The sequence below is a fragment of the Ylistrum balloti genome, unplaced genomic scaffold (assembly GCF_031769215.1).
Source record: "Ylistrum balloti isolate Yb309-2 unplaced genomic scaffold, AGI_CSIRO_Ybal_v1 Utg369800, whole genome shotgun sequence".
NCBI lineage: Eukaryota > Metazoa > Mollusca > Bivalvia > Pectinida > Pectinidae > Ylistrum > Ylistrum balloti.
In genome coordinates, this window is record NW_026781978.1 from 763945 (window position 1) to 791906 (window position 27962).

At 34.8% G+C, this 27962-nt stretch overlaps 1 protein-coding gene across 1 annotated transcript; it reads right to left on the reverse strand.

Annotated features, from left to right (window-relative positions):
* Positions 1-27962, reverse strand: LOC132544518 (anoctamin-7-like). The gene is made up of 21 exons (XM_060208123.1): positions 27870-27962; positions 22872-22962; positions 22059-22189; positions 21127-21234; positions 19722-19858; positions 19137-19305; positions 18511-18676; positions 18134-18224; positions 17232-17398; positions 15869-16089; positions 15269-15464; positions 14741-14852; positions 13636-13690; positions 13354-13451; positions 12466-12590; positions 12079-12284; positions 11011-11144; positions 10013-10103; positions 8170-8301; positions 7577-7609; positions 1-130 (listed from the first exon to the last, which is right to left on the reverse strand). The coding sequence occupies exons 1-21, from the start codon at positions 27960-27962 to the stop codon at positions 53-55; spliced, it is 2634 nt and encodes an 877-aa protein (XP_060064106.1). The 3' UTR covers positions 1-52.

Consider the following 27962-nt stretch of genomic DNA (forward strand, 5'->3'; position numbering starts at 1 on the left):
AGACAGTGTAAGTCATCAAATTCCTGTTCATTGATCTGGTGTTGATCTGCAGCTAGGAACTATCTCCTTTGTCTATTTTTACAACCACTTCATCATTTCCCATAGCTTCTTCATCATCTCCTTTGGCAATCTGCAACATAAATATCAAAATGTTAACATTTATCAATACCGTAGTCCCCCTAAATCAAAATGTTAACATTTATCAATACTTTAGTCCCCCTAAATCAAAATGTTAACATTTATCAATACCGTAGTCCCCCTAAATCAAAATGTTAACATTTATCATTTTTTTGTATACAAATATCTGTGGAAGGGTTAACCTTTTCTAAAACAGTTTGAACAAACATTGAATTCAAAAGACTCTGTAGTTCTTGTTCTTAATTGTTGCGGTTTCCCTTGTGTTAAAAAACTCACTATTTTGTCACAAAACTTGTCATCAAATATCCTTGATTGTTCACTAACTTTCTCTCTGTGGGTAATGGTGTTAGTTATTAACATTTGACCTGTGACCTTGACCTAGATTCTGCAGGTAAAAATCAATCTTTTGTGTGGGCATTTATTATAAGTTAACACTGACCATGATACTTATCATGAAACAACAAAGCAGTATTCTGTATCACTGGATATTTTCACTGGTCCAAATTTTTGTGACCTGGTTTTAAAACAATTGAATTATTTTTTAACGAATTTTTTTTGAACGAGATAAAGGTTTCGCAATCTGATTTTTTTAAATGACAATCGTAATATGCACCTCCCATTATTTCACAGATGAATTTTTTACAATCACATTAATGTAACACAAAATAGAGAAAATATCATCCCTGTGAAAGTAACTGGCTATAGGGTGTTAAGTCTGTTAATAAGCCTTACCATGTGTATCACTGTTCAACAGAATAATAAACTAATGCTATTTCGTGATCTGAAAAAAAAGCCCATTCCTTCTAATCAGTTATTATCATTATGACATTCTGAACGGCCCGTCAACACATAAAAAGTCATCAGGGCCATCTAACGGTAAAACACAGCCATCCAAAAAGGAAATAATGTCTAACAAACTAAAAGGTTAAAGACAAATGCTATCAATTTTAAATGGGTATATTATCACAAAAGATTAAAATGATATGTCATAGTCTATAATACAGACCAACATCTTTCCTACAATTTTATTTATCTCAAAAGTTTCAAAAAGGGTCTTTAGACTTGTAATGTTATGATAAAAAATTCATCAAGTAGACAGAAGTCCAATAAAAAATGTTTCACAGTGAACTTCCAGTCTCGATTTGTGTACTAGCCCCCTGGGATACATTACGCTGTTGTACATTTTGATATTAGATAATTCTCATGCCATGTTTCAAATGCTACATGATAGCAGAGCACAACATTTATAAGTTACAACTAGGAATAAACAACATCAGGCTTGAATTGACAATATTCTCACAATATCACCATCACACGATACATGGTTACTACAGCTATCAGACAACATATGTACAGAGGACTATTATTCACTAAACAACACCTGCTGACCAAACTTATCATACAGAACAGGTTTGTACAACAACCTGTTATATACTGATACTGAAGTTTCATTGTCAGATAAAGCTAACATGTGACGAGTAAACAAATATAGACTAAATGGTTATACCCATAGGTAGGAAAAAATCCCTGAAAAATACTTTCCAGTAATTTCCATCTAATATAAATCTATTTTCTATCTTCTTGTATCTGTAGACTTTTTGAAGGAGAATACATGTAAATCTCATAAGGGCTCAATAAATACCACATAACAGGTTAGTTTTGATAAAAGCAAATTTTGCAATGAAGTGTCAAAATGAGAATAACTCAATTTAGCCCTATTATTTTTTTTTCACCATTGAAGAACAGGAACTAAAAACATCAAATGTAACTCTTTCTCGATTAAAGATTTACCACTTTGATATTTGCTAGATGGTCACAAACAAAGAAAATTTTTTGACTGGATTCATAAAATATCTGATGTAGTTTATTCTTTGTATTTAGGTCAAAACTGAGCTTTACTTAATTAAAGGTCACAATGGCCTATTTCTGGTAAGAATACCCTCTTTTCTTCAGTGTTGGTACAAGATGCCTTTGGCAAGCATCAGAGATAACGTAGTTTGATAAATGTTGTCATAGAAATAGTGAGCACTTCAGATGTTTGGTTTGTGTCTGTAGGATTATACTGGTAGAAAGATTCCAGTGAACATTTAGTTTTGAATTGAAAAAATGTACTCTATTCTATATGTTACAGTGAGCTGATCCTTACTTCACAATATTGTCAGTTTTTTTATTTTGACCATATTGTCATTCTTGTACCTGTATAATGAAGTAATTCAGTACTTTCAAAAATTAGAAAAAATTTAGAAGAACTAGGGATTTTCTTACAAGCTAAAAACATTTTGACCCAGAAAAACATATTGCTACCTTGTGTTAAATTTGCATGTGAAAAAAGGAATGAACTTGCTGGCTTTGATTTAGTCATGAACGGGACCTGTCACCTTGTTTCCTTGAAAATGGATTCGCCAGTTAAAAAATAGAAAACTTGACCTATGACTTTGAATGCAGTGACCTTAACCTTTGATAATGCTTCCTTCATAATGTCATAAGGAAATGTTTAATAAAAGATTCAAAAGTTTGTCATTGACTTTAACTTGGTCACATGTATTCAGGCAACTTTTCATTTCATTCTGGTCAACATAATATCACAACATTAACATATCAGAAGTATTTAACATAATTCTATTTTTAGTAACAATAATGACACAATCAACAACGTCTGTGACTGATTTACATATATTTTAGTTTCAGTTCCAGAGTGACCTAATTTCAAAGGATTGCACAATGCATGGTGGTGATGTAGTTTGAAAATTCAAATGTTTCGATCTAGACAAGATCAGACTATAAAATTATCAATTATTTGACCTTTGACCTCATGCTGAAAGGAGGACATAATGATCTTTTATCCAGATACTTTAATCTGTTTATGATGTGACTACTAAATATACAAATCTGTTTATGAAGTGACCACTAGATATACAAATCTGTTTATGAAGTGACTACTTAATATACAAATCTGTTTATGAAGTGACTACTTAATATACAAATCTGTTTATGAAGTGACTACTTAATATACAAATCTGTTTATGAAGTGACTACTTAATATACAAATCTGTTTATGAAGTGACCACTAAATATACAGTCTGTTTATGAAGTGACCACTAAATATACAAATCTGTTTATGAAGTGACCACTAAATATACAAATCTGTTTATGAAGTGACTACTTAATATACAAATCTGTTTATGAAGTGACCACTAAATATACAAATCTGTTTATGAAGTGACCACTAAATATACAAATCTGTTTATGAAGTGACCACTAAATATACAAATCTGTTTATGAAGTGACCACTAGATATACAGTCTGTTTATGAAGTGACCACAAAATATACAATCTTTCTGTTGAATGAATGTTTGATCCCTGGTTGTGGTATCACTTGAGGCCCCAAGGATTTGACACGTCAAAAATATATCAGCTGATCATCCACATCATACAAGTGTGTAAAAATTTACAAGTACAGTAGAACTTAAAACTGAAACAGCATTTCAAAATGGCAGCAAATGTAGCCATATTGGATTTCTAATAATCCAATACAAGGACAATAAATGTCTGAGACAAGAAAACCTGTTAAGGAAACATGTACAGCAATTATGGCAGTGATATTGGATTCCTTGCATAAAATATAACCATACAAAACCATACATCTGAAATCATACTTCTTTCATATCTTCTGAACAGAAAAACAATAAAGTCAATCTTTTTGTGGAAATTTAAAGACATGAGAGAACATTTCTGTTTTAATGTCAGAATCAAAATCTTTATAAAATATCACTGATTTACCATAACTTAATTGATCTATGTTCTGTTATGAAGCAATATTGTTACCTTTATCTACTTCTGGTATAAGCAGTGTGTTTACATTTCTATACACTCCAGAGATTAGCTATGCATTGTTAGTGAACAGTATACATATTTATATAATATAACTAAAAGCTTGATGTTATAAGCCTGGTGCACTATTTGTTTTTCTTCAATTACAGGATTTGCCAGATTGTGATGACCAGTACTAAAACCCTATTTTCTGAGCCTTCATGTTGACACTAACTAGGTTTGAATCTTGTAGTTTTAACACTAACTAGATTTAAGCCCTGTTGCTGACACCAGTTAGGTTGAGCAGTGTTGTTGAAAATAACCAGATTTGCCCATTGTTGACACTAACTAGGTTTCAGCCTGGTTGTTAACACTGACTAGGTTCAAGTCTTGTTGTTGACACTAACTGGGTTTGAGACTTGTTGTTGACACTAACTGGGTTGGGACTTGTTGATATTAACTGGGTTTGAGACTCATTGACACTAACTGGATTTTAGACTCTTTGTTGACACTAACTGAGTTTGAGACTCGTTGTTGACACTGAGTTTGAGACTCGTTGTTGACACTAACTGGGTTTGAGACTTGTTGTTGACATTAACTGGGTTTGAAACTCGTTGATGACACTAACTAGGTTTTAGCCTTGTTGCTGATACCAAATAATTTTGAGCTTGGTTGTTAACATAATCTATGTTAGAGATTTGTTAATGACACAAACAAGGTTTGAGACCTGTTGATACTAACAAGGATTGAGACTTGTTGACATTAACTAGGTTTGAGACTTGTTGACACTAACAAGGTTTAAGACTTGTTGACACTAACAAGGTTTAAGACTTGTGGACACTAACAAGGATTGAGACTTGTTGACACTTACAAGGATTGAGACTTGTTGACATTTACAAGGTTTAAGACTTGTTGACACTTACAAGGTTTAAGAGTTGTTTGCACTAACTAGGTTTGAGACTTGTTGACACTAACAAGGTTTAAGACTTGATGACACTAACAAGGTTTGAGATTTGTTGACACTAACAAGGTTTAAGACTTGTTGTAGATACTAAATCAGTTTCAGCCTTGTTGCTGACACCAAATGGTTTTGAGCTTGGTTGTAAACACTAACTTGGTTTTGAGCCTTGTTGTTGACACTAACTTGGTTTGAGCTTGGTTGTTGATACTAACTTGGTTTGAACCTTGTCATTGTTACTAACTTGGTTTGAGCCTTGTTGTTGACACTAACTTGGTTTGAGCCTTGTTGTTGACACTAATTTGGTTTGAGCCTTGTCATTGATACTAACTTGGTTTGAGCCTTGTTGTTGACACTAACTTGGTTTGAGCCTTGTTGTTGACACTAATTTGGTTTGAGCCTTGTCATTGATACTAACTTGGTTTGAGCCTTGTCATTGTTACTAACTTGGTTTGAGCCTTGTCATTGATACTAACTTGGTTTGAGCCTTGTCATTGTTACTAACTTGGTTTGAGCCTTGTCATTGATACTAACTTGGTTTGAGTCTTGTTGTTGATACTAACTTGGTTTGTGCCTTGTTGTTGACACTAACTTGGTTTGAGCCTTGTTGTTGATACTAACTTGGTTTGAGCTTGGTTGTTGATACTAACTTGGTTTGAGCCTTGTCATTGATACTAACTTGGTTTGAGCCTTGTTGGCACTAACTTGGTTTGAGCCTTGTCATTGATACTAACTTGGTTTGAGCCTTGTTGTTGGCACTAACTTGGTTTGAGCCTTGTTGTTGACACTAACTTGGTTTGAGCCTTGTTGTTGACACTAACTTGGTTTGAGCTTGGTTGTTGATACTTACTTGGTTTGAGCCTTGTCATTGATACTAACTTGGTTTGAGCCTTGTCATTGTTACTAACTTGGTTTGAGCCTTGTCATTGATACTAACTTGGTTTGAGCCTTGTCATTGTTACTAACTTGGTTTGAGCCTTGTCATTGATACTAACTTGGTTTGAGTCTTGTTGTTGATACTAACTTGGTTTGAGCCTTGTTGTTGATACTAACTTGGTTTGAGCTTGGTTGTTGATACTAACTTGGTTTGAGCCTTGTCATTGTTACTAACTTGGTTTGAGCCTTGTTGTTGACACTAACTTGGTTTGAGCCTTGTTGTTGACACTAACTTGGTTTAAGACTTGTTGTAGATACTAAATCAGTTTCAGCCTTGTTGCTGACACCAAATGGTTTTGAGCTTGGTTGTAAACACTAACTTGGTTTGAGCCTTGTTGTTGACACTAACTTGGTTTGAGCCTTGTTGTTGACACTAACTTGGTTTGAGCCTTGTTGTTGACACTAACTTGGTTTGAGCCTGGTCCTTGATTCTAACTTGGTTTGTGCCTTGTTGATGTTCACAGCATCCCTACTTATGGTGTTTTTACATGTCACAGCTGATCTGATATTCAAGGGCTTGTTCCTAATATAACGATTGTCAGCAACTGACAAACTCGCATCACAGGGTTTCAGCTGAAGCTGATTGATGAAACTGATGGAGAAGTTGACAGTCAACATAATGATCTCATTAGGAAATATTCTATGTCATTATGGGATATGTATTTTTAGACATATAGTTTCCCTGTTTACAGTGTTCTTATTTGGGAATGTGACATTGCTCCCCTGGATTGAACTAGATTAAGATGGTGGGATTCTTCAATAAAGCAAAGGACACTTACTCATATAGATAACCTGTTCTTAAGTTCCTTGTACTTTTACAGCCAAGAGCCTATGTGTACATCTTTCTTTTGTCCATGTTTTGCAAGTTTTATTGAACTTAACTTCGGAAAATAATTCTGTTGATATGTCAGTATTTACATGTTACTTTTGTGGACACGGGCTACATTTTAGCAAATCACAAAACTGGTCATAACAATACTATCATCAGGGTGTTTTCCACATTTGCTGATGGTCTCCACAATAATACAATGTACCTACAGATATGACAACATAAGCAGCATGCGATATCACATATATACACAACATGTCCACACCCAACTCTGGCTCTACAGACCAGCCATAGTTACATCATTCAACACAAATCATTAAGGTGCTGACTGGCTTTCCTAGCCTGTTTTCAAAGCTTACCTAGTTAAGAGTTTTTAATAAAACTTCTTGGTATGAGGTAGTTAGTTTTTAAAGAAAAAAATGTAACTGAAAAAGCTTTGAAAAACTGGTATATGGATTGAATTAAATTTAGTTCAATTGAAATTTCAGTTTGCTTTGAAATGCAGTAAATATGTGTTTGCCTGTACCCGTCATTAACTTCATGTGAGATTAGATAACCCTTTATTTTACCAAGGACTTTTTTTACCGTATGGTTTTAATTTTCCAGCTTTTTTTTTTTATGTCCCTAGCTTTGGTATTGACAATTAACAAAGTCAGATACAAATCTTTGAAATATGACACATTAAAACAAAAATTGGATAAATGAAGTTTAAAATTCACCATTTCAACATTTTCTTTCTGTAAAGGGTCTCTTTCTGAGTGGGTTCAGGCAAATAAAATCTTATTATGGTATGTTTTGCTTCCATCATATCAAATACATAAGATATGAAGGCAGACGAAGATGCCCTGTGGAAGATGGGTTAAGTTGGGTGAGGGAGGGATACACTCATTATAGTGTTAACTTACGTCCTCCTCCTCGTCATCATCAGCCTGCACGTTCTGTAGCACAAACACATTGTAACACAAAGAAGCAGGAATCCGTCACTCGTCAAATTGTCATATCAAAATGTAGAAAACGATGTAAATAATTGTCATATCAAAATGTAAAAAACGATGTAAATAATTGTCATATCAAAATGTAAAAAAACGATGTAAATAATTGTCATATCAAAATGTAAAAAACGATGTAAAAAATTGTCATATCAAAATGTGTTCCGTCAACAAAAAATACACTGGGTTGTTGTAAATAACAATGTAAATAATTGTCATATCAAAATGTAAAAAAAACGATGTAAAAAATTGTCATATCAAAATGTTTTTGTCAACAAAAAATACACTGGGTTGTTGTAAAAAACGATGTAAAAAATTGTCAAATGTAGCATATTAATATTTGTCGAAGATGGCAAATGGAAAATATAATTTATTGTCTGATAAATTATGTCAACGAATGTAAAAAGATCCTTGTCGACATTAACAAGTAAACACATGTATATCATTTGTGTCCATAAATAAAAGAATCGCGCTGAGGTTTTAACAGTAATGTGTTTAATCTTTCTCACCTGCATGATGGTATCAGTGTCGGCCAGGGCCTGTTTGGCGAGGTAACGCTCTCTCTTTATCTTCAATTCTAGAGCCTCGGGTACATCAGGAACCAGAATGTCTATCAGTCGACACACACCAAACACAAAATGCTACGGAGAAAAAGGATAAATACATATATATGGCATATACCATTAGATCAGTTACATACTGTAACATACAGAATCAAAAACACAAAAACAATCTGTTCCTATATCATAGTAATATCAACTGGATTTCTCTCCGGACATGGAGATATATTTTATTTTATGACTCCGGACATGGAGATATATTTTATTCTATGACTCCGGACATGGAGATATATTTTATTCTATGACTATGTGCTGTCCCAATATTAAACAACAAAATTCAATGTATTGTATTTATAATCACATTGCTTTTGATCATAATAAACAACCTTTGTTTTAGCGTTTAGATATTATTTGTGGTCTTGAAAGTTACCAAATAAATGTAATATCTGAATCTATGAATACCTTTGAAAGAATCCCAAAAATAAAAACTAATCTTTCAACAAGAGTATCATTGAAACTGATGAATGCTTCCCAAATACAACTTTATTGGACACAAAATATAAACAAAAGAATATAATTCTGTAAGTAAGTGGTTGCAAGTCTTGGTATACTGCAGATTCTCTTCATATGACCAATGGATACTCCAAGTTTCATGATCCTAGTTTTAAATGTAAACAAAGCTATGCTCTTGACAGAAAATTTAACAAAGGGCAATAACTCTGTACTTAGGGGTCATGGGTCCAGACTTCTCTCCAATGCACATTGCTTTTGTATGACTGATATATACATTATGTTTCAATATCCTAGTTTAAACACAAGCAAAGTAATCCTCCGAACACAAAATTCAACAAAGGGGAATAATTCTGTAATAATGGGGTTGCAGGCCCTAACACTGGTACACTACACATTGCCTTTGTATGATCAATGTTTACACCAGGTTTCATTATCCTAATTTAAATGCAAAGTTATGATCTGGACAATATATTTTTAACAAAGGGCAATTACTCTGTAATCAAGGGATATGGGTCCTGAATTTGGTACACTACATATTGACTAAGTATGATCAATGTATACCAACAGATGGACAAGGCAGTGACTATATGCTTCCCCAATGATTTTCGGGAATAAAAAGTTTGAAGTCTTTTTTGCATGTTTCTCAACAGTTGATAAGTGTCAATGTTCTTAAATCACAAATCACAAAAGAGGCCTAGCAGCATTGACAGTCACCTGAGATAAGCAATATTGAATATAAAGTCTAAAGGGTAGCTTTCAAGTGACATGAAAAAGAAATTATGATACTGAATATAGTAAGCCATTGTCAATACATGCATACCATCAAAACTGTCATCCTATACCAATAATTTTTACAAAGTTATATCCAGTGTGAAATAAATGTTATACTCAAAAATGCAATTTTTGCTATGAAAACTACAATAAAGTTTGAAAAAAATTCCTCCCCAGGAAGAGATGTGAGACCCATTCTACCATACCTGGGTGTTGAGAAAATTTTTTTAAAAATTTTTAAGTAATTTTAACCCCTTTTAGCCTGCCCATCAGCCCCTGTGGGTCAGTCAGGATCATTATAGACTTACCATCAAGCTATCATCAGGCCAGGGAAGGTGTCTGTAAAATTTCATAGAAATGGGTTCAGGGGTTTTTGAGGAAAAATTGGAAATGTTAAATTGTTTACGGATGCACAATGCTGGACAAAGGTGATCGCAATAGGTCACCATGAGACCACTACCAAGGTTCAACATTCCCTGTCTACCTCAAATAGACAGAAACAACCTACCTCAAACAGGATGACAAATCCCAGACGAAGAGCAAGTAGATTCCAGTAAAATAGTGTATGGTTTCCATGACTGTCTCTCAAGTCCCGATACCTAAAGCAATAAAACAATTTGTATGTTATCAGTATTTTTATTATATGATTGATAAGGTTTACCACATCCCATGGTCTTATAAAACCAAAGTGAGCAAGGGTTCACATAGATATACCCCCTACCTCCAATCTTCCACACAAGCTTTTCATTTGCAAAAGTGTGAAGGGACTTTTGACCTTGACCACTGACTAGCAATACATCTGTTCAGGGGTTAAAGAGGTATCTTGTACACAAGATTCTTTATTTCTAAATTGAAAAGTGACCTTTCACCATATCAGGGTATATATATCAAAATAAAAACAATACTGTAAAATTGCATCTACCTTTCTGTATTTTCAAATTTACTTCGCAAATTAAACTATCTTAACTATCCTTCTGCATTTTTACACATTTAGCCACCAGCATTACTGAAGATCCATTATGCAATGATAGTTTAGATTTCAATTTGCCTATTGTGAATTTTCTGTTTCTAGATCGCAACATTCCTGCAACTCCAACCTATGGCAATTCCATGTGGCAGTTGATTTGATTCTAGGGCCTGTTCCCAATATCAAACTTTTCCTGCAAGATGTTAATAAAATTAGAAAAAGAAAGAAGAAACAAAACAAAAGAATTCAGCATTGACTATCTTGACATGAATCATGTTCCTCTTATAACTGCATATACCAAATAGGAAGGGTGTGGGATATATAAATGGACTTGGATGCCTTTCAAAACCAGCCATTAGTTCACTGTCACTCAAAACCAAAGAGCTAAAAACAACTTTTGCTTCAAAATCCCCTGATGAATGCTTAGTTCAGATCAGGAGCTATTGACAGGTAACAAAGTCATGAGTTAACATACATTTTTTGTACAGTTGTAATTTACCAATAAAGTCAGAACGAAAACATTGTTTACACTGACTTACAGACATGTCTGGTTTAGAGTGCCATTGGGACTTGTCGACAAAGAAAATGCTGTATAACCCTTTAAGTCCCAGTCATAGTGGTATTGGTAGAGGAGACGAGGTAAAAACTCGGATGTAAATGCAATTAGAAACGCCTGCAACAAGGAACAACTCATTATTACTCATATAACACAATGGTGGATAAGTATGTAACATCTTAAATTCTTTACAACACCTATCTTTATTGTATAAAGCATGCACATTACTTACATATTTACAGTTTCCCACGAATATTTATTATAGACAGCTAATATTTACTGTATAATTGCCACATTCCATGTTTCTGTGTAAAAGACATGTGATCACACCAAAAATTCAGATACACAAACTTTGAGAAAACTGTTTCAAAGAGCCTCTGAAGGAAGCTAGTGTAATCCCAAACACTAACTCAGAATCAATCAAAACTAGATAAACGGACTGAGGGAAGTGTGCTGTGTGACGCTAAGTAAACCTTCCTATTTCCCTGCAACAAGGGCTACAAAATCATCAGATATGTATAATAACACTACTGTTATATATATATAACTAAATGAAATCACACAATTGTCTACATGGTGAAAAACATAGCTAATTAGAGGAGATTGCCTGTTCTACAGAGAAATCAATTGCAAGGTTTTTACTTTTACTAATCAAACTAGTTTAATAACATGACGCTCATCTTGACCTATTTTTGTATCAAATTATCAAATTTAATAAATTCAATATCACAATGAAGGCTCTAGTTATGACATTGCAATCACGGCCATATAGATAGATCAGAAATTAAAGTTTTAAAGAACTGAGAAAGTGTGCAGCAGGTTCATTCAGGTTTCTCCAATGTCCCCAAAATGAAGGTTATAGAACAGTATAGCCTAAATTCAACAAGGATTCTAAAACGGTCTGATTTCACCATAAAAAAAGGTTGCTTTCCTCAAACCTCAGACATAAATTCCAATGCCAGACTAAATCACTAAGAACAATATGTAAAACAATTTTAACTCTAGATCTGACTTAGAACATTTAACTTGTTCTCTTCTTGTCTCGACTTACATTGCTGATAACTGCAAGCTGGGCAAGAGCATCAAGTATTGAGAACCAGACGCCAATGTCCTGTGCCCGATCAGCGACAGGTCGTCGTGTCTCGCACACAAATTTTTGGGCATCCAGGCGTATCTCCACCCAGTTGTTTAGGAGGGCAAACAAAGGAGCCAGTGGGAATGCAGCAACAAAAATTGTGATAAATCCAAACTGTAGCACTGAAAAACAAGGTCATTAATTATAACATGAAGTACTTTAATACAGAAAAACTGTGACAAATATCCTGATAAATCCAAACTGTAGCATTGAAAGACAAAGTCAATAATTACAACATGAGGTACTTCAAAACTAAAATGCATTGTGAATCAAAGTGACAAAAAGTATACACATTGTACTAACCCATTTCTAGGTACTCCTCAAAAAGGCCCTCATTATCCAGAAGTTCATAATCTTCCTCCCAACGTGTCCTCACCATATTTTTGTCAAGATTCACTTTTAAACGATGGATGAACAACTTTAATTTTCTGCAATATAGGCAATGAAAATATTTCAGTTTGGGTTTAAATGCCTAACTCACATCATCATGTTACAATATTAATGGTTGTCAGGTTTAGGGTCTGAAAAAATACCACTTTAACTTAGTTAATGACACAAATGCTCTGATTTTCACTTAAAATATACATCATTCAGTCAGGTTATATTTCAAACATCAAAAAGAGGCAATAAGCTTCGTAAAATACTGTAAACAGAAAAGCTTTTACCCATCTCATCCTTTGACTTAACGGCAAAAGGGAGGTTGATAGTTATTGTTAATAAATGTATAATTTAATGTTTTTCAGAGTGAGTTCAAAATTAGACGCAAATGAAAAGTTTTATGCAAGGGCAAAAAATCACTGCATTAATGTTTCCTCCTGTACAGCACCACTGAGAAAACAATTTCTAAAGACAAACACCAGAAATATAAAAAATGTATAGTTTCAGACTTAATTTTGGAAAGTAAGCATCTATTTTTAAGATTCACTTCGCTGTTCAATCGTATCAGTCAAAAAGTGAAAAGTATAAATGATACCTGCATAATAAGGAAAGGTAAATAGCCAACACCCTTTGATTTGATAGTAGACCAATGGCATACTTTACATAGAATCTGTGTGCAACTGGTCAACCACAGTCTAATTGGATAGAATTTGGAGTGTATCTCATACCTCGGGAAAGTCTAATGATATCAAATTGTTCTAATGCTAGCTGCCTATCTTTGTGAATTGTATGACTAATCAGGGATACACTTACGGTACAAGTATTTCCTGTGCATTGTTAATGATTTGTTTTCCTATCATGATGACGGCTAGTTGCTGGGCGAGTTCCATCAGACAGCCTCCATTATTACACTGCCAAACCAAAATAAGATTTTATTTAATGATGAATGGTAATGAAAAGTTGTAAATTATAAAAAAAATGTTTGTGAATTTAAAGGTGATTTTTGAAAAAAAACCTGCTTCTTTTTAACAATAATAATCATGAAATTATGTCAATCAAAAAATGGAAATAATTTTCATGAATGGTCAAACTTACCTCCTCATTTCGTAATCCAAACATCCTATCATAATGACCAGGATATCCCACAAACCTGCAAACATCAATTTTTTTTATGATCGCCTTTATATTAACACATGGTTTCAGAAGCAGAGTAATAATGACATGTGGAAATCTTATATTTGCCGTCACTGTCTCCTTGTGCAATATGAGGTTAGATATGTTAGGTGCTTGTTAGCATGCCTGGTGATTTTGGTATTATTAAGCTGTTTCTCAGTTATAAATGTGGCGTAATACTTGGATTGACCAAGATATACATGGCAGGTGTCATTGATTAAGCAGAAAACGCTTACACCTTTTGGATCACCTGGTCTTGTTACTTTTTATTTTTTCATGCCTTTCCATGTAAATCTTTATTTTTTGTTCATATTTAGAGCCTTTGTTTTATTGATTCCGAGCTTTCAAAAACCTGCCAGTACATTGTATTTTCTTTTCTTTAATTTAGAGGAGCAAGGCATCTGATAATCAATCATAGTTTTAGTTTCCAAATGAAAATACAGCTTTACTATCAAAATGTTAAATACAGATTATATTAATAAATTAAACAAACCTTTATTATTACATGGATATTTTAAAATTGCAGTCTAATTAGTATCATGAAGTACAAATTAAAGACCCATTTTTTCAATTAAGACATGTACATGATATCAATTTGTAAGCTTAAATAAACCAACACTTCTTTGTGTGACATATGTTTACCATTCCAAGGCAATTAATTAAGTTTATAACTGAGTATAAATAGCACTATTTTGCCCTTGAACTTGAGACCCTGAAACTTGTATTTATCTTAGATATTCTTAAATATTTCAACTTTGTATCAACTACAAATTTGCTTCCAAAATGTAGTCTTCAACATGATGACATCATTTTATACAAAGATGTATGTCCCCATGAAATAATAGTAGGCATAAAATAATCATCCTGTATTTTTACAATCTGCAACTAAGACTATGAAAGAAATATTACAATACTTCATCATGTTGAAATCTGTCAAGCAGAATACAGTCGTGTTAGCCTTATTGTGTTCATATATTACTCTCAATGCTTCTTAAACAATGCACAATGAATTACATATTACACCTACCTCCCTTTGAAGAATGCAATGTATATTATGGAGGAGTAAAAATTGACAAACTGGAAAATGAACACTTTAAATATAAGTTGGTCCTCAAACTCTGTCTGCGTCCGGTGCATCTCTGAAAAAACAAAAAAAACACCAAGTTGTACAATTATTTCTCATAGTTTCTATCCTTCATACAGATTTCAGATCCAAATCAGGTTAAATATTTCTTATTTGCTTATATCTTTTTGATGTAGTCATAGAAACGTCACACTTTCATCTTCTACTGGTTGTGTTATAAGAACTTTTTTTCTAATTAAAATGATTGAACAAAAAAAATTGTTTTGTTAGTTTATAGTTGTGATTTTTAAATTTCGATACAATCTCCACCATTATTATATCGCTACATTACCATAGATAAAAGATGGTGTTATAATGAGGGTAAATTGTAAATCTGAACCTTAATCACTTTATATTTGAGTTGACAAGTAGGCTTTTTGTAATTATTATGAGTGAATCGTATGAAAATTGAGTTTTATCTTTTTTACCTACCCCACTGAGTAAGTTTGAGGGCAAGTTTTTCGTACACTTTGCCAAGTGCCATGATAAGTATAAGATTGACTACGGCAGATGTGGAGCTGGCTATTAGAGCAGCTTTTGGTCGCAGGGTTTGACTCTGGAATAGTGGGATGCTGATCAGCACGCGATACATAATCACCGCTACGATGAAGATCAACACCAGTGCCATCTGTAAAATGTTCAAAGACAATGTTTGTTGTAATGTTGAACCTTTTTTAAAATACTCCAATTTCATTGTTTCCTAAGTGAATAAAGGTGATTCCATCCAAGCATTATGATTAAGAAGTTCATTCACTTTGTTGTGAATTCAAACAGTATGATGGGTGAAGAACCAACAGAGCCTGATTACATATTCAGAGCTTATATTTTCCCTCCGAGTTTTTATCAACTTTTGACCCATTTCACAATGAAAGCAGACTTGTTGAGCAAAAATTAACTGACACAATCAAAGACTTAAATACTTAATCCTAGGACATTTAAGAAACCTTATCTCTACACATGTGTATAGTATATCAGAGTTTTAGATGCAAAGCCATTTGCTGGATTTAGAAAAAGTTGATAGTACTAAATTACCATGATAACTATGGCTGCTATTCCAGAAAGAATACGAGGAATACGGTCACGCTGGGGGAAATAAGGTTCCTTTACTCCTGTGATAGGGTTTTTCTCATAATGTGTGGCTTTGGCTGTGTATTCTGGGCGAGGACGCTCCTCCTCCTCCTCAAAATCCATCACATCCCAGTGATGTGCAAGAGAAGCATTCTTTCTCTTCCAATATTCCAGAAATGTTACAGCTGAAAAAAAACCCACAAAATGTCAGCTTCAGAAACAACAAATTATCACACTAAACACAAGATGGAAGTGTTAAACTTCATTATCGTTATCATCATTATGACATTCTTAACGGCCCATTAACACATAAAAGGTCATTAGGGCCATCACCTGGTAACACACACAGTGATCCCAAAAGGAAATAACATCAAACAAATTAAAAGGTGAAAAACAAATGCTAAATTAATTTTTGAATGGTTATATTATCACAAAAGATTAAGATTTTAAGTCATAGTCAACAATACAGACCAACATCTTTAAGATAACCTAGAATTTTATTAATCTCAACAGTTCATGATACAGTGCACAAAGGCTGTCGTAAAAGGGACATTCCTGATTTTGCATTGTACTGTTCATGTTGTTGGACTAGCCCTACTAAGTCAGCTAATGAGCGACTTGGATTCTGTTTTATCCTGGTTAGAGTTCCTTCCAAAATTGAGATTAGTTAAAACAATTTGCCCTCTGGGTGTTTAAATTCATAGTATATGAAAGAAATCTGCATTTGTTGGGCTTCATGAAAAGTTATTGTTTTAACACAGTTCAATGTATCTGGGACAGATTCAGACAGGTGTAAATTGTCCAGGTTTTTCCCTAAGTGGGTAGAAAGTTTAACTTGTAAACTTCCAGTTGTTGACTTCTAAAGGCAATGACAGTCTGAGATGCTATTCAACCTACTAAATTATACCATTTGTAGCCTTTGACAGGTATGTTTCTATGAATCTAGACAGCTGTTACTTGTTTTGAACTTCAAATATCAATGCTACTTAGCTTAAATGCTAAGAAATAACATAGAGGAATTTGATTTAGTTACACGAGTCCTAAAGATTTCTTAAATTAGATATTCACCACTTCATGTCATCACTGTCATCAAAATGGTACAGATATAAAGACTATTCTGTTATCCTACAGCCATCTCAGTTTAATTTGCTGGAGATCGTGAACAATAGAATGAAATGTCTTTGTATCCAGCAGCATGAGTCAGGTAAAAAGGGGAAAGATGCAAATTTGTCGCAAATATACTGGATTAGAAATATCTCTTTAGGGTTCTTTCTAGCAATGAGTTTTTAAACTTTTGCATCCTTGCAACAGCAAGTCAAATACTTACCCCAAAAGGACACAAAGACAGCATACAGAACCGTTGCAGGGTGATCGAACAGATAGGCAATCTTAGTGTAGATACAGACGTCGGACAGGTACCAGTAAGCACAGCCAATATCTTCATCACATAGTGGACACATCTTATACTTATCACCACTATCACACACCTCATTACTGCAAAAACAAAACAGACCTCGTTACTGTAAAACAAAACACACCTCATTACTGTAAAAATAAAACATACCTCATTACTGCAAAAACAAAACTTACCTTATTGTAACATACACATATCCTTTTTCCTTGACAATTCTATCAATGCATGAAATTGAAGTTTGTTACCTCAACGTCATGAGAAAAAAACTCACCAGGTAGGGATCAAACCACAATAATATGTCCTTGTCCCCTCATAAGCCCTTCGACCCCTGACTCCATTTCCCCCTCCCTACTTCCAACCTAACCTTCCCCTGCTTTCAAGCATGATGCAGGGTAAATGGATGGACAAAGTAATGATTACTTAAGCAGGTGTCACTGGACCAGGTGTCACTGGGCCAGGTGTCACTGGGCCAGGTGTCACTGGACCATGTGATGATCCCTTACATGAAAACAATGGGTAAATGGATGGACAAAGTAATGATTACTTACGCAGGTGTCACTGGGCCAGGTGATGATCCCTTACATGAAAACAATGGGTAAATGGATGGACAAAGTAATGATTACTTAAGCAGGTGTCACTGGACCAGGTGTCACTGGGCCAGGTGTCACTGGACCATGTGATGATCCCTTACATGAAAACAATGGGTAAATGGATGGACAAAGTAATGATTACTTACGCAGGTGTCACTGGACCACGTGATGATCCCTTACATGAAAACAATGGGTAAATGGATGGACAAAGTAATGATTACTTACGCAGGTGTGTTACCGGACCAGGTGATGATCCCATACAAGAAAACAATGACACCAACCACTGCTGCGGGTAGCAGCCAAGCCGTGTAGAACCCTGTTCAATACAGTTATTTTACAGGTAAAGTTTGGATCATTTGCATCATAAAAACACTTACAGGTTTAGATTTTCTACAAAATAAAGACTAATATTGTTCTTCTTCCAAACATTTCTATGTCATTCCTAATGCATTAGAAGAAGTACAACATCTCAATTTTATTTCTGACCAAAGAAACTTCTCAAAAAGTTTTTGTATTTTTTTTTTAATTATTTGTTTTTTGTTATATTTTTTTATATAAGATCATGGAATCAGATAAATGGAATGATTTGTGAACAGGTTTACCTAGCCAAGCAAAGTAGATTCCAATCTTTTCTCCAAAGTACTCGCGAATGTGGTCAAGTGGCTGATATTTATACCACACACCCCATCGGGCCCAGTAATGGTACAACACCTGTCGGGCACTAAGCGACTCTGGTGATACAAAGTGTTTGGGCACCTCAAACGGTCCCTGAAACATAAATGGTTTTACATGTATTATTGTATAGTTGCATACTGGCACAATCAATTAATTTAATCAATAAATTACTCTTTATCATGAAGAAAAATTTCAAAATATTAATCTTAAATATCATGGTAGAAACAAAATATATGGTTCACTTAAGAATTGATTTTAGAATGATGTACGACACTGTAATGAGTTTAGTGAAATTTTGAATCTTTGAAGAAATTAAAGACTTTCAATCCAATGTGAAGCCATGCTTGCCATTAGGGTTTGAAGTAATTGTCTATCTATCATGTCAAACATATTTCTGGAAAAATAAGAATTTGTTACAGAGTAAATTTGAGGAACTATAACTATGGCAAGAAATACAAGCTAAGAAAAATGATAATTCTGCAAATATGAAAAAAAAAACAAACAAAACACACCCTATAACAAAAATTAGATCATATTGATTTTGTATACTGACATCATGTAAGGGATAGGCTGCTTTGAATACATCTTCTTCCAACAGTCTGTCGATACCAATTTCTGCTCGCTTCCGTTTGCCATATGACGTGCGGCCAAGGACCTCATTGACTACTCGAGTCCTCTGGGTGTTTGAGAAGTAAGTTTCTTGGTTATCACTCCCAAGGAACCTATGAAAAATATGTATATTGATGAAATGGATGTCCCAGAATGCTTCATTCAGGGTCAGTGTAAGCCAAATAAGATGGAATATAGTAACCTTCACAACTATTGGAATGAAATCAAATAAGATGCAAATTTTTACTTCATTGTGTAAATGATGATCCTGTTGCAAACAACTCAATGTGTTTAGATATATCTATGTCTTGTGAATGAAATTTTGTTGTAAAGTCATCATAGAAATGTTGACTTTAACAGGGAGTCTCAGTATTGCCCATCACACATTGATTCTTTTAACAGTATTTATTCAAACACAATAGACAATTTTAAAATTACTTTATGTACACATAAATTCAATTCCAATATTCCAAGATGTTAATTAAACATAAAGATGATGATGAAAACGAGATTCAAGAGGACAACTCACCTGTCAAGCTTGGATTTCTTGAACACACAGGTGTAATAGTCTAAGGGAGCGTTGGGTACATGTGCACTCATCATGTTTGGTATCTTAAGTATGGTAAGCACCTTGTCAGACCAATTGTCTGATGGGTTAGGGTGAGCCTGAAATATAGAATAAAACATCATACAGCTTGTGTATACTTTACATGCATATAGTGACCAGCTGTCAGGTCTGAAATTTTGAATCTATTCCTGTCTAACTTGTGTATAGTGAACTGAGTTAGGTCTGAAATATAGTATCTAATCTTATCTAACCTTTGTATAGTGGACAGTTCTCAGGTCTGAAATATAGTATCTAATCTTATCTAACCTTTGTATAGTGGACAGTTCTCAGGTCTGAAATATAGCATCTAATCTTATCCAACCTTTGTATAGTGGACAGTTCTCAGGTCTGAAATATAGTATCTAATCTTATCCAACCTTTGTATAGTGGACAGTTCTCAGGTCTGAAATATAGTATCTAATCTTATCCAACCTTTGTATAGTGGACAGTTCTCAGGTCTGAAATATAGTATCTAATCTTATCCAACCTTTGTATAGTGGACAGTTCTCAGGTCTGAAATATAGTATCTAATCTTATCCAACCTTTGTATAGTGGACAGTTCTCAGGTCTGAAATATAGTATCTAATCTTATCCAACCTTTGTATAGTGGACAGTTCTCAGGTCTGAAATATAGTATCTAATCTTATCCAACCTTTGTATAGTGGACAGTTCTCAGGTCTGAAATATAGTATCTAATCTTATCCAACCTTTGTATAGTGGACAGTTCTCAGGTCTGAAATATAGTATCTAATCTTATCTAACCTTTGTATAGTGGACAGTTCTCAGGTCTGATTTCTAGGATCTAACCCATCAAACCTGAGAATTGTAACCAGTTGTTGATGGTCTGTGACAAGACTAAAATATGAAATTTCATCCATCAAACCTGTGCACTGTGACCAGTTGTCAATGTGTAAGGACGGGCCTGAAAAAATAGCATGTTCTTATCTAGCCTCTGTATGGTGACCAATTGTTGATGAGTTAGGGTGGGCCTGAAATAGAGCTGAATCTCATCTTAACTGTGTATTTTGACTAGTTGTTGATGGGGTAGGTTTGCCCTTTAATGTAGAATCTGATCTCATCTAGCCTGCATATAGTGGACAATTGTTGATAGGTTAGACTAGGGACTGAAATCTAACTTCATCTTATCTAAATAAAGTGCCCATTTGTAAGGTCGGAAATAAAAAATCTAATCTTATCTAACCTTATTTATTTTTTAATTTGTTTTTTATGCACTACCTGACAAGACTCACAAGAAATGTTGCCTGTAACTTTTTTCTAATGTTAGTTATTATCTCAGGAGTTACCATTATGGTTTCTCAAAAGTTACCTGTAAAGGAGCCCTCATACACAAGTCCTCTGCGTAGAAACAGCAGACATCCCATGGAGCATGAAGTTTGATAAAGGTAGTTATCTTTTTAGTACTTTGTACTCGCTCCTGTAAAAAACAATTTTTAAACAGTTAAATAAATACACTTATTATCCTCAATAAGCAAAATACACTGAGACATGAACTTCAGGTCAAATCAGAATCGTACAATTATTATGAGACAAAAATTTATACCATCTCTTGGCATTTTTTCTCAATTCGACCAAGGTGTGGTTGGGTGACCAGACATGGTCCTACTGCTGGCTGTGGTTATCAACATTTCTGACTTAGGTTTGGTTGCGTGACATGGTCCTACTACTGGCTGTGGATATCAACATTTCTGACTTTGGTTTGGTTGGGTGACCAGACATGGTCCTACTCCTGGCTGTGGATATCAACATTTCTGACTTTGGTTTGGTTGGGTGACCAGACATGGTCCTACTGCTGGCTGTGGATATCAACACTTCTGAATTTAGGTTTGCTTGGGTGACCAGACATGGTCCTACTGCTGGCTGTGGTTATCAACATTTCTGACTTAGGTTTGGTTGCGTGACATGGTCCTACTACTGGCTGTGGATATCAACATTTCTGACTTTGGTTTGGTTGGGTGACCAGACATGGTCCTACTGCTGGCTGTGGTTATCAACATTTCTGACTTAGGTTTGATTGGGTGACCAGACATGGTCCTACTGCTGGCTGTAGTTATTAACATTTCTGACTTAGGTTTGATTGGGTGACCAGACATGGTCCTACTGATACCAAATCAAACAAGTTCTGCCTTGGTTTCTTGACAGGATAAATTTGCAATACTGTATTAAAGGATTTGGAAACCTGCAAACTTTATTGTATGTCGAAAGTCACATGACAACAGCAGATAGATATCATTGTTGTACCTCCTCGATTTCGAGTCCTGTTTTACGAATGTTGTTGAGGAACTTGTTGCGCCATTTCTCCACCTTTTCTATGTCCATACTGTTGCTCTTCGCCTTCTTTTCCACCTCCTCTTCATACACCAGTATAAAATCTGCAACACAACACTTTAACTTAATACCATATAAGGGGACTAATAAACTAATAATCTTTCTAACAGTTACTTAAACGGTTAAAATAAAAATCATTTGACAGGGAAATAAAACATTGTATCTCCCAAGGGTGTGTGCCTCCATGGTGAGTCTCGGTCATACTTGGCTGGAGCTGCTGTCCTTAAATCTGTTTATGTAATGGCAAATGAGCAAACATTGAAATAATGCTGCAATGTTTCAATGAAACTTTACAAAATAAGAACACACAATATATTTCTGAGAGAAACTGGCAAGAATTTGAACTTTAAATCCTACCAATATGGACAACTAACCAGATATAGTGAGCTGCCTCTATCATGAATACCAAATGGTGATTACATCATTGTTTATGCTAGTTTTCTCGACTTGAAACATATAATAATAGTTATAATTGTAGAGAAATAAGACGGTTTATTACACCTTCAGATATTTACCTTGGCTGTAGCCAGAGAAAATTAGGACAAAAAAAGGGTTAATCAACAGGTTGTCGTCAGCAATTTCATGATCATCGAAGACAATGTCATTAATATCAAACAAGAAAAACAGATTAAAACAAATACAAGAGAATACCCTGGGGGGAGCTAGATACATTAAAATACCTCTTCAAGTAAAGACAATCAATATAAACTACATTGTATGACTGACCTATCCGTCGTAAGCCATCCTTGAAGAAGCAGCTACGGTCGTCCCCTGGGGAGTATGGACGAGTTCCAATTTCAATGCCATCATCGGAACTCTTCAAGATAAAGTATAGTAATCAATATTACGTTAACACCTTAATAAGCTTATCAAACTATACCCCTTTAATGCATTCAGTTTCCATGTGTGTGATTCATAGCAGACTTCATTTGTGAAAGTATTGAACAGAGTGGATAATATTTATCAAATATCCTGATACACTAGTATCACAGTGTTACCTGTTGCAACATAATATAGAACCAGAAATGATAATATTACAGGTCTCAAGATTTCTTTCTTTTTCAAGTGAAAATTTCAATGTTCCAGTAAACAAGAATTTCAGATCCACAAAAACGGACTCCTACATATAATACATGTTTGAGATCCGGTACCAAGCCTGTGTGTCCTTTGGTTAGATTACCAAATGTCTGGTGATAGGTCTAGAGTTTATTATCATTATCATTATTATTATTACAGTTCATCAACACATAAAGTCATTTGGGCCATCAAACGGTAAAACACACAGCGATCCAAGAGGAAATAACATTAAACAAAACAAAAGTTAAAAGACAAATGTTAAAAATCTTAAATGGGTGTGTTAACACAAAAGATTACAATGCTACGTCATAGTCTATTATATAGACCAATTTCTTTCAGGTAATGTAGAAATTACAAATCTCAACAGTTTAAAAAATGGATTTTAGACATGTAATGTTACGATAAAAACGTTCTCGAGTAGACAGAAGGTCAATGCAGTCCAATAAAAAATGTTTAACGGTGAATGGCTCATCACATCCTATGCACCAAGGATTATCTTCGCCTTTCAACATATATGAAAGTGTAAGGTATGTATGACCCATCTGAAGATGGGCAACTTCGTCTCAGTGGTTGTCGCTATAGCATGGTGACCATTCACCAAAAACAGGTTTAATGGAGTGCAATTTGCTTTTGGTAAAGGTATTTCATTCCTCCTGCCACTGAGATTTAAAAAATTTGTTTAATAAATGGTTTAAAAGTTGTGTACTGTTTCAGGAAAATATGAAATTCTTCAATACCATTTGGTTTTGGCAAATATTGAAGATGCTTATAAAATAAAATCTGTAATGGTTTATAGTGAACACCTACATTTCATCTATCTACAGGCACATGTTATATTTAAAACTCATTCATAGGGGAAGGGAATCGCCTTACTTTAAAAACTAACAACTCCAGTTGAAAATCAATAACTACATCATAACACTGCCTGTACTTAATGATTTTATGAAACCATTTGTTGCCTATGCTTCAGAAACATCACCTCCTTGATGTTATTAAGTATTCTAATGGTATGTATAATGCACAGTAATGTGATTCTGAATCATTGAATAAATAATTGAGATACTGATTAAATTCAGCATTCAGCTGTTCACATACAATGCCTATTCTTATTTCAATACTGCATATTACTGGGAGGACAGATCTTATCAGCTTTCAGCAGGTGGACTGAAAGATAATTATCCAATGAAATCAGCTTGATCATGTTTAGAAGTACAATGTGTATCAAACAAAATAATATACAATTATAGCCACAAACAACATCTTTATCTTCTGCAATTCTACCTATAAATATCACCCTCATCATCTACAGTTCTACCCACAATCAACACCCTTATCATCTACAATCCTACCCACAATCAACACCCTCATCATCTACAGTTCTACCCACAATCAACACCCTCATCATCTACAATCTTACCCACAATCAACACCCTTATCATCTACAATTCTACCCACAATCAACACCCTCATCATCTACAGTTCTATCCACAATCAACACCCTCATCATCTACAGTTCTACCTACAATCATCACCCTCATTATCTACAATCCTACCCACAATCAACACCCTCATCATCTACAATCCTACCCACAACCAACACCCTCATCATCTACAATCCTACTCACAATCAACACCCTCATCATCTACAATCCTACCCACAATCATCACCCTTATCATCTACAGTTCTATCCACAATCATCACCAACATCATCTACAAACCTACCCACAAACAACACCCTTATCATCTACAGTGCTACCCACAATCAACACCCTCATCATCTACAATCCTACCCACAACCAACACCCTCATCATCTACAATCCTACCCACAACCAACACCCTCATCATCTACAGTTCTACCCACAACCAACACCCTCATCATCTACAATCCTACCCACAATCAACACCCTCATCATCTACAATCCTCCCCACAATCAACACCCTCATCATCTACAATCATACCCACAATCAACACCCTCATCATCTACAATCCTCCCCACAATCAACACCCTCATCATCTACAGTTCTATCCACAATCATTACCCTCTTTATTTATCAAACTTAACTAAAGTCAATACCCTCATGATCTGTCAACTACTTCCGATCATCAAATATAAAGAATTCATATTCAGAATGTGATCTTGACCTTTGACTGATGAATTTCACACTTAAACACCTTCAGAATGCTTCAAAGATAAGCATTTGTGTGCAGAATAACAAAAAAGAAAAAAAAAAAAAAGAGAGATATCCATAATGAAATCCTAGAATGATGACCAAAAGGTATGACAAACTGAAGAACAAACAGAAGGACAGACAGAACAAAACATAACATCCCCTGCACAGGTTTTTTGGAAATGTAATCAATAAACTTTTTCTCTTACACAAACTGTACAATTTGCTGATTCACCAGATCCAACTACATGTCTAAAGCAGAAGAACAGGTCTATTAACATACTAATTAACACTGTGCAGGTTTTCCAGTGATTCCTCTCCAACAGTAGCAGTTATTTATGTCTACGTGGTACATGTACTTTACGATACATGCATTCAATTATTGATACTGTATATTAGGCCTCATCGCCAATGATGCTTGACTAAGTTTGTGTTCAATACAGATAACTACAGTTCATCTGTGACTTTGGGCAATTCATACTGATAACACTAGCTCAACTGTGATTCATTACACTTATTTACTATATTCATTTTTCAATAAGCATTAGGCATATAGGTTGGTGGTGGGTTGGTGGTGGGTAGATGATGGGTGGGGGTGGGATGAGAGGATGGGAGATGACAGGTGGGGGCAGGGAATGGTAATACATAAAGTCCCATTCTTTATAACAGATGAATGACATAGTATCCGGTAGCATGCTGAAATTCTATTTATAGACATGTGTGGGCTTATTACTATAAAGCATGGACTTATTGCTAAGTGAACACTACCTGAAATTCTCATGTAAGAATCAAACAAAATCATAACTATATGAATGTAGTATACTTCTCTTTCTACTATAATAATAATAACAATTCCTGAAAACACCCTTACTAGCAAGCTACACCTACTATTAAGGCTAGAGGCTGCTTGTAAAAAACCCATAACATTTCTATATTAAGACACTATCCAGATATAGTTAATAATTGAATTTTGGATGGATTTTGTCGACCATCTCCATTTTCCACTAGTCCTAATTACAGATTGCCAAGCTGTAGACACATTTGACATTTACAGTATGAAATAATAATGGCAATTACCCTACAGGCAATAGGACCATTTAGATTAACTGCCAGTTACAGTGTAAACACAGAGTATTAAAACTGGTCTGAGGCTCTATGGCATTTCATCAGTGCCTGATTCTGACCATGTTAATAATAGGCCTTGTAGAATTCGTCAATGGTAATGATTCTACATTGAAACAAGGAGTCTTGTAGGTCTGGTCAATGGCTATACTGTATGAAGCATAAGGTCTGGAAGGCCTCAGTGATACAATATTAAAGCGAGATCATGAGGTCAGGTGGTAAATGACTTGATTGAAACATCAGATATTGAGGGTCTTGAGGGCCTCAGTGACAATATATTAAAATGTCGAGTCTGCAGGGCCTCAATGACACAATAATGAAGCATCAAGTCTAGAGGGACTGGTCAACGAATATATCATTGAATTGAAACTTGAGGGCATGGCCAATGAATATATATTGAAACTTAACATCTTGAGGGCCTTAGTGACACTATATTGAAACATCAAGTCTCAAGGGCGTCAAAGACACTATTGAAACATAAGGTCTTGAGGGCATGGCCAATGAATGTATATTGAAACTTTAGATCTTGAGGGCCTTAGTGACACTATATTAAAATATCAAGTCTCAAGGGCATTAATGAGACAATATTGAAACATAAGGTCTTGAGGGCATGGCCAATGAATATATATTGAAAATTTAGCTCTTGGAGCCTTTGTGACACTATATTGAAACATCAAGTTTCAAGGGCGTCAATGACACAATATTGAAACATAAGGTCTTGAGGGCATGGCCAATGAATATATATTGAAACTTTAGATCTTGAGGGCCTTAGTGACACTATATTAAAATATCAAGTCTCAACGGCATCAATGACACAATATTGAAACATAAGGTCTTGAGGGCATGGCCAATGAATATATATTGAAACTAGATCTTGAGGGCCTTAGTGACATTATATTAAAATATCAAGTCTCAAGGGCATTAATGAGACAATATTGAAACATAAGGTCTTGAGGGCATGGCCAATGAATATATATTGAAACTTTAGATCTTGAGGGCCTTAGTGACATTATATTAAAATGTCAAGTCTCAAGGGCATCAAAGACACAATATTGAAACATAAGGTCTTGAGGGCTGCAATTACTCTGCATGTAGTCCGTGACTCTACATTGAAACAAAAGGTCTTTAGATATTGTCAATGATTCTGCACCAAAACGTGTGTCACAAATGTAGGCTACATGCTTCAGAAGACAGATATGCTAAAACAATCACAGAACAGTACATTCAGTTTCTCAAAAGATAAATGCCACAAGTTTAACACAAAAATCATAAAAGTTAGCACTCAATAAAAAAAGAAGTTTTCAACACATGGGACAGTGATTGATGGACATAATGTATTGCATATAGCACCTACTTGTTCTTGGTATAGCACAGTTTTGTCATCGTTGTTGACAGATCCGTAATCATCGTAGGTGTACGTGCCTCCATTCAGCACGTTCTTCTCCAT

Excerpts from the sequence above, each read along its gene's own strand:
- LOC132544518 (XM_060208123.1), bottom strand. The coding sequence starts at position 27,962 with ATGGAGAAGAACGTGCTGAATGGAGGCACGTACACCTACGATGATTAC. Across the intron at positions 10,104-11,010 it reads ACTCTAAACCAGACATGTCT|GTATCGGGACTTGAGAGACA; the intron begins GTAAGTCAGTGT and ends TTATTGCTTTAG. Across the intron at positions 8,302-10,012 it reads GATTTGTCATCCTGTTTGAG|CATTTTGTGTTTGGTGTGTG; the intron begins GTAGGTTGTTTC and ends TTTTCTCCGTAG.